At 42.4% G+C, this 11,710-nt stretch overlaps 1 protein-coding gene across 1 annotated transcript in view; it reads left to right on the top strand.

The window, feature by feature from the left end:
* The first annotated feature begins 594 nt into the window (after positions 1-594).
* The window catches only part of NEIL3 (nei like DNA glycosylase 3), a 32,943-nt gene continuing 21,827 nt past the window's right edge, over positions 595-11,710 (top strand). Inside the window, 2 exon segments of the mRNA XM_060246499.1 lie at positions 595-751; positions 8,805-8,911. Of these exon segments, the coding sequence (XP_060102482.1) occupies positions 599-751; positions 8,805-8,911 (260 nt within the window). The 5' untranslated portion in view covers positions 595-598.

Here is an 11,710-nt window from a genome sequence, read left to right as displayed (position 1 = left end):
CCCCAGCGCAACGAGAGGGGTCGGCACTGTCCCGTTCGGCAAGGGACAGAACGGGCCGTCTAGCGCGGCCTCACTTCTCCCCGGCATCAGACGGACCAGCCTCCCCGAGCGGAATGACTGGCACTGTCCTCATCAGGGAAAAGACTGGACCACCGCGCCCGGCCTCACCTCTCCTGCTAAGAGACAGGCCTGCCTGTTCTCACCGCAGAGAAGCAGAAGTCGATACGCAGCTTCCCCTCTCCTGCAGAGGAGAGGAGAGTGCAGGGCCGCCCAGCCGCCTTCGTCAGGTATCTTTCTGCTCCGAGGTGATCGGGCAGCACCGAGTTTCCATCCCTCCCCCCCCCCTCCAATTTATGCCCTTTTTACACACTCAAGTTTCCGTGCTCTCCCTTAACCCTCCTCCAGCCTGAAAGACGCTAACTATGAATCACAAAGGCCAGAAGCGGAAGCGCTAGCCATGCCGTGGCAGAGCAGCCTCAGCAACGTCTCCCAGGCGCCAAATTTGAATGAGGTCAGCCGCGTCTTTCCTTCCTCCTCTCTAGAATGTTGATTTGACAACTGCGGCTGCCCAAAACTCGCAGAGTCCTTGTTTGCAAGGATGGTAGAAGGTCCAGGCTGCACGCTGAACGGCGTGAGGCTCCGCGCTTGTGTAGCTCAGGGACAGATAGTGAAAAGTGTGCAAGGAATGGCGCTGTTGCAACAGCCCAGAGCACAGATAGGAGCTGCTGCCATCTCCTCTTCTACCAATTCGGTAAATAGTAGCTGAAAAACCAGTGTAAAGATAAATAATCTGCTAGGAATTAGCAACACTACTGCGGTGGCATCAAGAGAGGAAGGGGTTATTTTCGACTGGTTTGATTCCTGATCCTTGATAGAGTGGGAAACACTTCATGCATGGTCAGAAACGGTCCGATTATATCACATAAATCAAACATAGGTGCTAAAACGAGGGTTGCCAACAGTTGTTTGGGATTCCTGGAGACGGGGTGGAACCTGGAAAGGGCAGTTTGGGGAGAGAAGGGACCTTAAAGGGGTATCATGTCATTGTCCTCCCCCCCCCCCCCCCCGCCCAAGGTAGCAATTTTCTACAGGGCACTATCTCTGTGGTCTTGACTACAGATTTCAGGAGGTTTCCAGGCACCACCTAGCTGAAACTAACCTGGGGCCACGCAGGGAAGTACCTTCAAATAGGTCAGTCGGGGTGGGCGTGGGGGAGAGTCCCGTTGTGCTGTAAAGACTAATTAATTTCTTACGGCATATTTTTGTGTAATAGATTTATTATATTAGATTAATCTGTATTAGATTTATATATTGAGTCATCAAATGCAGGAAGTGTTGTTCTTCAGATACCTTTAGTGCAACACACAAGCATATGGCTATAGAGACAGAAAATATGAAAAGCTGGGCCAAATGACTTGAAATGCCATCTCTAAAAAAAAGTACAGTGGCCTTTCCCAAGAACAGCAAGTATTGACTGCACAGTCTGCCTTGTTTTGTTAAACCAATTTACAGTTATTCATCCAGGATTATTTTTTTAAAATGATGAGGCACCTATGACCCTAGCCAATTTAGTTCCCATCAGATTAATGGTTTAAATTACCCAGGTTTTGTAATTTTTCTCCTTGAAAACTAATTCTGAAATGCAGCTCTTCATCTTAACCTGGAAGCAGGTCTTCTGTGGATTGCTTTTTATTAACTACTATATTAGTATAGTAAGTTCTGCTCACAACCTGAGTTTGATCCTGGTGGAAGCTGGATTCAGGTAGCCGGCTCAAGGTTGACTCAGCCTTCCATCCTTCCGAGGTCAGTAAAATGAGTACCCAGCTTGCTGGGGGGAAAGTGTAGATGGCTGGGGAAGGCAATGACAAACCACCCCGTAAGAAAAAAAGTCTGCTGTGAAAATGTTGTGATGCGACATCACCCAGAGTTGGAAACGACTGGTGCTTGCACAGGAGACTACCTTTTTTTATATGAGTATAGGTGACTTTAAAAGGGGATTAGCCAGATCCATGGAAGATAACATTAATCAATTGGCTGCTATGAGTAAAGAGAACCTCCATGTCCAAGGGCATTGAACCTCTGAATACCAGTGCTGAGAGAAAACAGAGAGGCTTTGTCCCCCATGCCCTTGTTGGTTGGCAGCTGGCTGGCTACTGTGTGACACAGGATGTAGATTTGGCCAGGCACATCTTATGTTAAGTTTTACTGAGGGCCAAACGGTGTTCCTTACAGTACAGTAGATTACTAGCATTAGTGAGTCTGCAGCTATTTCAACTAATGTACCCATTGTATGTATTAGACATCTGTAGTCTTCAACCCATGGTTGCAAGCCTCTCTAGGACTGCCTTTTTCCATGCCTCCTGCTGCTGTTTTTACACAATATAGCGGAAAGACAAGGTCACAGTGGAGAGGATTCCTCCATAACTTTGACCCTTGACATGTTCCTCTACTGTGGTAGAGAAACTTGCCATTCATTTACATCACTTGGGTTGCCAGCTTGTCATTCCTGTCTCTCTTTTGCTACTCATGTACCTGGCGTTTATAGTGGTGAGGTCATAATACTGACACCCCTTCTTCCTGGTGCCTGATCTTGGTGCCCTGCCCTTGTAGCTTGTAAATTCCAGGTCCTGAAAGGCTGTAGATAATCCACTGGAAGTAGGCCTGTATTCTGACTTTCAACAAAAATTCTATCAAGTAATTTCAGTACTTGCATGGGATGTTTGTTACGGGGACCTATGTATTAAGATTTATTGCACCATTGTAATACATCAGTTTTACAGGCCACATCAAAGAATATACACCGTCCTTTGTAATGCTGTTGACTCTGTTCCCAGAGGTCTGATGGAATGCAAGGATGTCCAGTTCATAGATAGCCCTTGATTGGCATGCAAGAATTTTTGACATGTTAGAACTGCAAAAAGCATGACTGATTGACATGATGTTGGTATAACTGACACAATCATCTCCTCAGTAAATCGTGAGCTTGAAGAGGTTTCTGGCAGCTGTTTGTGTTTCCCCCCCCACAAAACACTTAAAAAGAAATAACCAGCAATCTGTAATATATTCTTGTCATTAACATAATAAATCAACCATAACGAGTCTGATTAATTTGAAGAGTTGGTGCAGCTCCGGCAAACATCTAACACATGTAAGAAATAATGAGGAAAGTGTCCTCAAGTCACTTTGCCTAATTAGAGAGATGGCAAATTTTAAAATATAATTTATTAGAAAGAAGCCTATTATACAATACCCACCATAGAGCAACTGTCATTAGGAAATATACCGTCCAGGGAGAGATCACATGCTGAAATTGGCCCACAAAAGGAAAATAATTTTTACTGGGTGAACGGACTTGTTTGTTTGCTTAAAAATGTACTAATGAGGCATGCTGTTGGTGTGAATGAGCAGGACAAGGAGATTTTTTTTTCTTGCTTTCCATGTACACAGCATGCAATTTCTCTACAAGTTTTGATCACTTGGCTGCCAGCATAAAATTACTCTATTGGGGCTTGTGGAACTTTATAGGGAGAAAAGATGCTGGAATATAAATGAGCAGCTCGGGTTAATGAGCTGTGAAGAGCCAAGGCTGCATTCCTGATTGGTGGGGTGGGTAGATGGAGAAGGGTTTCTTCTCCCCACTTCTGCCTTTGTTGAAATGCAGGCAAGAAAACTTCATTACAGGCAACGTAATCCTCAAAGTGTTCTATCATCAGGCTGTGTTGTCTCTAGTAGCTCCAACTGGAAAAAATGTACAGAGGGCTCTGTTTTGGTTTGTAAACTTTTGTATATAATATTCATCTTTTGCCATGCCTGGTCAATCATTGACAGCACATCTACTCTCACATTTTATTTACACCATTTCTGCCCCACCTTTTTGCTCGATCTGGCCTGCCAAGGTGGCTAACAATTAAAAAAAGCATAATAAAACCAGTTAAAAACCAGAGATTTAAAAACATGAATGTAAAATACCAGACAACAAATTCAGACATAAGATGGCAATGATTAAGGTAAAGCCAAACAAAAAAACCTTTGCCTGCTGGTGGTAGATGGTGATAGAAAGGGGCATTATATATCCCTGGGGAAGGATCTGTGATTTTTAAAACTTGCAGAGTCATTTTAACACGTGTGCTCTTGCAGTTTCATTATGTTGCCTTATTGAAAACAGTCATTATTCTTCCTTTTCAAGTAGCCTTGCAGCTGTCCATCAAACTAAATAACAGCAAAGCAGCAGAAGGCATTGTGCTTTGCCATGGGCTTAAATTGGGTCTGGTCTATATTAGTAGATTACATGAGAAAAGTTATTTCTGGATTATGGTATTTCATAGTGATCTCCCCCCAGCCACCCCAAAATCTAAACATGAAGCAACTAGCAGGTTTATGGTATGTCCATAATTCTTCTCACTAATTACTAGTTTTCTAAGTGGATGAAGTCCTTGCTTTGGTGCAATCGGTCATGCAGTCATATGAACATGATCTTCTGATGTTCATGTAAACTTGGGTCCCGGAGCTGCTGCCAACACAGCATGCTCCAAACTCCCTAGTTGATATAGTCATCAAAATAAACGTGTTTTTGTTTAATTATGTGACCATTTCTGTGACAATGAGAGTTCCTTCTATGGCAGGGGTGGGGAACCTTTTTTCTGCCAAGGGCCATAGGGATATTTATAAGATCATTCGCAGGCCATAAAAAATTATCAACTTAAAAAAGTGCTCCACCATGGAAGAACGATTCAGGCTGGCAAAATTAGTGCAATTAATTGTTTTTCTATTTGAAGTCATGTGGGGAGAGCCTAATCTGGCACGCACACACACACACCTGACCCACCACCCTAGGCAAATGCATAGGTCCAGGGCTTTTTTGTAGAAAAAGCCCAGCAGGAACTCAGTAACACATTAGACCACATCCCCTAATATTAACATATTAGGTAACACACTCAGTAGCATATTAGGCCACACCATCTGGGATATTCAAGTGAAAACCGAACTGTGACAGTAACTTTTCCAGGCCCTGCAGCAATTCTGACCAGGCAACCCGACCCCAGGGAGGCTGCCACACAGTACATCTGGGCCCTGTGATCCCTGCCTGGCCCTGGGGAGGCTGCTGCACAGCGCGACTGGGCCCCACGATCCTCGCTGGCCAGCCAGGCCACAGAGAGGCTGCCACATGGCTTGGTTCGGCCCAGCAATTCCCGAGGGCCACACCAAGTGACCTCGAGGGCTGCATATGGCCCTCGGGATGGAGGTTCCCCACACCTGTTCTATGGTATCCCTCACCAGGGTCTGAATTAACTTCCTAGCTGGGATAGAACTGAAAAAAATAGTGGAACTGTCAGGCACCTGGTAAACCAAAATGTGTGGCTACAAATCTGCTTCTGGCTTGGTAGAGAACAGGTTATACAGACCTGGTTTAGAAAACCATTTGGAAAGACAATTGCCATTGCTAGTGGGATCTTTCTTGCTGGGAGACAGTAATTGGAATATTCACTCCTAATATGCATCATCAACTGGCATCTTAACTGTTAGATTGACATTGCTGTGTGTGTCCTGTCCACATAAAAACAATACCTGAAGGAAGTTTGGAGTCATTCTCATCTACAAGATGATTCTGTGTGTCTAGCAGAGGGTCGTTGCCATGTCGAAAATAAGTGTAATTCACACTGTGACCTTCAGTTAACAACCTATTTATTTCACAGAGACATTTAAAAATTAAAAAGCAAATTAGTGATTGAGAAAACAGCAACCTTAGGCCCTTCAATTATTTACTATTGAGTGTGTAACAAGAAAGAGATTTCATAAACAATGTCAGCATATTTATAGCTGTGTGGCAAATGAATAGCTAAATAACTTTGAAGCTGTGTTCAGTTTATTTAGACCACAATCCTCAAACAATTTTTATATGAATAGTTTCTTTTTATATTGTGTTCAGCTGATGGCTCTGCATTAAAACATTGCTTTACAGCTGCCATTTAGATATTCTGTGTAAACTAAGTTAAATATTGTGTTACAAAATGTTGAAACACTATGAGAATATGGTTAATTATTATGGTTTATCATTTCAGACATGATGTGCTAATAGATAGTGCTCCATAGAGGCAAAGAGAGATCCTCCAGCCCTAAGGTGCTAATCTGTATCCACAGTGTACATAGCTAAGATTTCAGGTGCCAAATTTCAGCCCTCCTCTCTTTCGATTGCAATTACATGTTTTCTGTGGATTAACATTTGCCTTGATGTATGTAATTGGTTGCTTCATCTTTTGTCAGTTTGAAGCCATTTACAGAGAAGCAGCCAGCGATAAATTTGGGTCTAGGCCAGCAGGAAACATGGAACACACAGAGATTTTAACCGACAGACACAATCAGTTTGTCATTTCAGAAGAAATCCCCAATATATTAGATATTTCTGAGATATTTAATTCAGCTGGATTTTATGCGAACAAAGGGGCCTTTTTCATATCGAGAATTGTTTTCTGGAATGTTTCTCTTCAGTCAATCGTGTGTCAAAATAACAAAACAAAACTGTACAGTGGGAAAGATTTATACATGGGTATGTGGAATCAGTTTAGCACATCAGTGTCTCACTTCTGAATAGACACTGGTGTAAATCCCACATAATTTTTTTTTACTTAGAAACAGTTTTCATGTGTAAGCCATTCTTGTAATGAAAAATTAACGTGAAAGTGGCCTTCAGATGCTCATGTCATTAAATAAATTGCGCTTTGCTTAATAGTAGAAGCCATTACTAGATATGTTTCCTGTTGCTTTCCATTTTGTCACTCATCTGAAATCTGAGCCCCTTTCAGTAATGCTTGAGCATAAGGTTGCTCTGAGGCAGGGGGTGGCCATTTTAAGCGAAATGATTTTGTTGTATCAACAATAAGTCTGCATTTTTCTCCTTTATATATGATACAAATAAAAAGCACAAGGTTGCTCTGAGGCAGGGCACAGCCATCTTAAACTGAAAGATTTTGTTGTAGCAACTACAGGTCTGCCTTTTTCTCCTCTGCATGTGATACAAATAAAATTCTCTAATCTAAGACCTGGCATAGTTCATTTGTAGATGGTGATAAGGATGGTTTAAGTGCTTTAAAAGAACTCCCATAATGCTTTGGTAATACTGTATTGCACTTCAGTCCCAGGTTATGGCTAGATACGACTGCCAACCTCCAGGTTGAAGGTGGAGTATTTCTGGAATTACAGTGGATCTCCAGATCACAGATCAGTTCCCCTGAAGTAGACTCTATGACATCACATCCTTCTTGAGCTCCCTCCCTCTGGTGAATAACAATGGCAGACCCCTGGAGTCTCTGATATTAATGAAATAATACAGTTGAAAATAGCTGTTCTGAATTATGTCTGCTGTTTTCAGCTTAGAAAAGAGATGACTAAGGGGGCCTTAATAAGAGCTTTATAAAATTATGGAATAGAGAGAGTGGAAAGAAGACTTAGTTTTTATACCCCACTTTTCCATAGGGTGTCTCAGAGTGACTTACAATCACCTTCCCTTCCTCTCCCCATAACAGTCAACTTGTGCGGTAGGTGGGGCTGAGAGAGTTCTGAGAGATCTGTGATGGGCCCCAGGTCACGCAGCAGTCTTCATGTGGAGGAGTGGGGAATCAAATTGGGCTCTCCAAATTCGAGTCTGCCACTCTTAACTACTGTACTAAATTGAAAGGGAGATCTTTGTCTCCTGGATTACTAGAATTTGAGGGCATCCAGGGCAGTTGATGGATTGTAGATTCAGGACAGACAAAAGGAAATTTATTCATTGCTGGATGATGTAGTTATAGTTACAGTATAACTCCCAGTAGGCAGTCGTGCTGGTCTGAAGCAATAGAACAAATCAGTAGACAGGAGCACCTTTTAGATCCACTAAGTTTTATTCAGAATGTAAGCTTTCGTATGCTCTTAAGCAAACTTAATCAGACAAATGGGAATGGAAGCAGCAATTCTTAATATAAGTGGGCAGTGTAGAATCATGGGGATGTTTTTAGCAGATTAAAGAATCACAAATAGGGATATGTGTTTGTTAGTGTTAGGACAAAACAGGGCTGAAAAAACACTGGAGGGTGATAAAAAGCAGACTGCTGTTGTAGGTGCAAAGTGCCATAAATCTAGGTAATATTCTGGCTTTGTTTGTTTAAATAGAGGGCATGGTTTCTCAAGAGATGGGATAGAGAGAGTGGAAAGAAGAAGAGGCTTTAAAAGAATATTAGACAGATTAATGGAGGGTAGGTCTATTAGTGGCTACCAACCATGGTGACTAAAGGGACCCTCCACATGCAGGGGTAAATCTTTGAATACCAGCGCCAGGAGACAACATCAGGGGAAGCCTTAGTCTCTATATCCTGTTGTTGGACCTCCAGAGGAACTGGTTGGCCTGTGTGTGAAACAAGCTGCTGGACTAGATGGGCCAGTGGTTTATCCAGCAGGCCTCTTATGTTCTGACATGTTTTTCTGACCTTGTTCTAGGCAGCTGTTGCTTAAAGTTGTACTTAAAAGAGGTAAAGCATCTTCCCTTCTAGTTCTAACCAACCTAAATAGCTATTTCAGTTTTGAGCCTGTCTTTCAAGCCTTCACTGGCCACACTTGGATACCGCATACTATTTGGGAACTTTTTTATTATTGTTCTATTTATTCTTATGTACAAACAAAGCCCTTCCTGATGTCTTGTAAGGAATTTCTGCTTATTTTAGCATAAACTGAATATGAGTAAGGTGTGCAAATTATGGGGTGTTTTTTTTTTTAAAAAAAATCTTGCTTTACTGTGCTTGATAATTAAAATAAACATTTTCCTAACCGCTTAGGCAGTTGGAAAGAAAATTTCTTGTCGAGATGTCTTGAGTGTGCTTAATGGATGTGTGAAAACTCTGGGGAAAGAGTTTTTAATGTACTTTGGAGAGCAAGCTTTGAGGTAAGAAAAAAGTACACATATGTTTGTGCATGGCAGAACAATTTATGTCCTTGTTTGTTAACCTGCATACCAAGAAGATGCTTTGCCACTGAGCTATCGTCCCACACCATATAAGGACCATCCCATGTTGTATTCTGTCATGAAAAAGAGTGGTCTGTCTTCAATTCACACACAAGTTATCCTTTTATAGGTATAACTTTTTAAGGGAAGTTGTTTTACATTCAATGTCAACTTCCTTTCATATAAATATTGTATTTAATACTCATATGCCCTACTTAAATGCCCATGATTTAGACCAATGGAAAAAACTGTTACTGGATCTTGTGCTTTAATTTACTAAAGAGAAAACAGTTCAGGAGGCTGTGATCTAAAGAGTTAAGTAACGAATAGGGAAAGTAGTGAGAAGTGCTGGTGTGACAGCTCCCAAAGGAAACACAGTTCTGGATGATTCAACAGTTATGGAGGCAAATTATATATCTTGCAAAGGAAGCTGTAAAATAACATCTATTAATAGAGGGAAGGTAGTTGAAGCAGAGTTTTATATTGCACTTGTAAAACAGGATGTGAAAGCCTTAGAAAGAACTGCTCCCCCCATCCCCATGACAGGCACAGTGAGTTGATAACTAAGCAAGCACCCCCCCCCCCCCTCAAAAGCAAAGAAAACAGTATGGTTTGCCTGGGAAATCTAAAGTGTAGTGTTTGTAGATGGACTCTTATAATTTATTGTACACTTTTCAGTTTGGACTACTTCCTAGTGTCCTCTCAGAATTTATGACTGTTTTTCAGTTTGAAGCATCACCTATACTCTTGTTATGGCTTTTTGTTTCCTTTGGGAAAATGCTTGAGTAGAGTTGAGCAATTTCTATGTAGGTATGAAATAGTCTTTCTTCTCCCATGCCCCCCCTCCAAAAAAGTTAATGAATCAGTATTTTTAAGAGATTCAAATATGTGAATGGAATATTTTGTATACTGTATATATTTTAATTGGTTTTTTCTTTCATTCCGATCACTGACTCTCTTATTCAGGACTTAGAATCTTTTGCTGAAATGAGAAATAGTAAAGCAAAGAAAAAACGAAACCTTGGGGAGCCAGAGTTCTGGTTTGTAAAGAGATACTGGAGACTGTACAGACATCAAATTCTGGCACTGCAGTCCCTCTGAATCCTCTTATGATGTCTGAACAGTTAGCAAAGTATGCCATTGTATATTGAAAGTTTTCTCTGCAACTATAATGGCTGCCAATCTTCTGGTATTTGTTAGAATAAAACTTGTTTCAAACATTTTGGGCAACATTCCAGCTCTTCTTTGGAAATATAGATTTGTGGTCTTAGAAAATGTATATGCTGCATCTTCAGAGGCCTTTTCAAGATGCTCACAAAATGTAAAAAAAAAAATGCAATACAATAAGGAAACCAACAATGTTAAAAATTATAAAGAATAAAAAAGCCAAGACATAAGTGAAAAGCATGTTTAAAAGCTAGCGCATGAAAGTACTCAGAATACAGTGATATCTATAAAATAGTCCTCAGGCTAGAAGCAGACACTAAAACAACACTAAGGTGTTGCAAGATGAGGTGTTGCAAGTCAGGATAGCCAGCAAAGGCATGGCATGGGGATGTGGATGATCCAGTGAGGACAATGGGAGTTGTGGGCTTGACACACGTTGGGATTTGCATACCCACTGATGATTATAATCTGTGTTTTCCTGTGATAAATTTTACACTGTGGCCGTTTTCCCACTAGCGTTTGCTCCGGCGTAGCGCCCCATTTACCTCCGGATCTTCTCTTGGATTTCGCACATGTTGCTCCGGCGCTGCGCTTTGCTCCGGCGCTTCAGGGATTTTACGCCGGAGTATGTTTTTCAGCAAGTTGCCGGAGTTTCCGAAAACCTCCGGATCCACTCCGGATCCACTCAGCGGAGTTTCCTGTGCGAAATCCATCCACGCCGGATCGACTGCTTTGGGGGCGTCACCCTCTCCCTTTCCGTCCTCCCACCCCATCCACCCGCTTGGCCAATCATCAGCATTTCGCGGCGCTTCCCCAAAGTGCCGGCACGGCCATTTTTTTTTTTAAACTTCACAGTTTTGCGTAATAGCGATATTTCGAAATTAACAAATAGAAAAAAAAAAAACCCTCCTGGAATAGCCTCAATTGGCACTTCAATTGGTTTCGTTAGAATTTTTTTTTTATTATTGACTTTAGTTGCGTTATTCCGCTGTTGCGTTATCTCGATAATGCGAAAACGACCATTGCTGGGGGGGGGGGGAATGTAGTGCCGGTGCGGGCCACAGCGTCCATGTGTGTGTGTTTTAAGAAGGGAATGCCTCCCTCAGCTGTGCCACCAGGATTTCTGGACCTGCACAAAATCGCCATGTATAAAATGGGAAGTTGGAGTCCTGCATTCTTCTCCCTGGCTACATTCCGCTCGGTTAGAAAGTAGACGCGACCGAGCTCCTCACACGCGCCACAGAAGGGGAAGGAGAGAATGGAGCGGGGGGGGGGAGCTCTGGCAGCAGGAATCAGTCAGGTCCCCGTTGCAAGCGCCAGCCGGGGAGGGGAAAGAGAGCGGAGGAAATTTGGGGGGGGGGGGATCTAGTGCTTCAGAATTTGGGGGGGGGAATCTAGTGCTAGGATTCTCCACTGTGAATGCTTCCGTTAATACATAAAGGGCTGTGGAGGATTCTACAGCTGCAGCCAATCCATAAGCAGCAGCAGCACACGTGATGCGGTTTGTCCAAGAAATGAAGGGGAGGCAGCAGCTCGATGTTACGTTAGTACGTTAGTACGTCATTACGCGAC

Source organism: Heteronotia binoei, chromosome 9 (assembly GCF_032191835.1).
Source record: "Heteronotia binoei isolate CCM8104 ecotype False Entrance Well chromosome 9, APGP_CSIRO_Hbin_v1, whole genome shotgun sequence".
NCBI classification, from domain to species: Eukaryota; Metazoa; Chordata; class Lepidosauria; order Squamata; family Gekkonidae; genus Heteronotia; species Heteronotia binoei.
The sequence above is the reverse complement of the archived record's forward strand: the minus strand, read 5'-3'. Positions and strand labels throughout refer to the sequence as shown.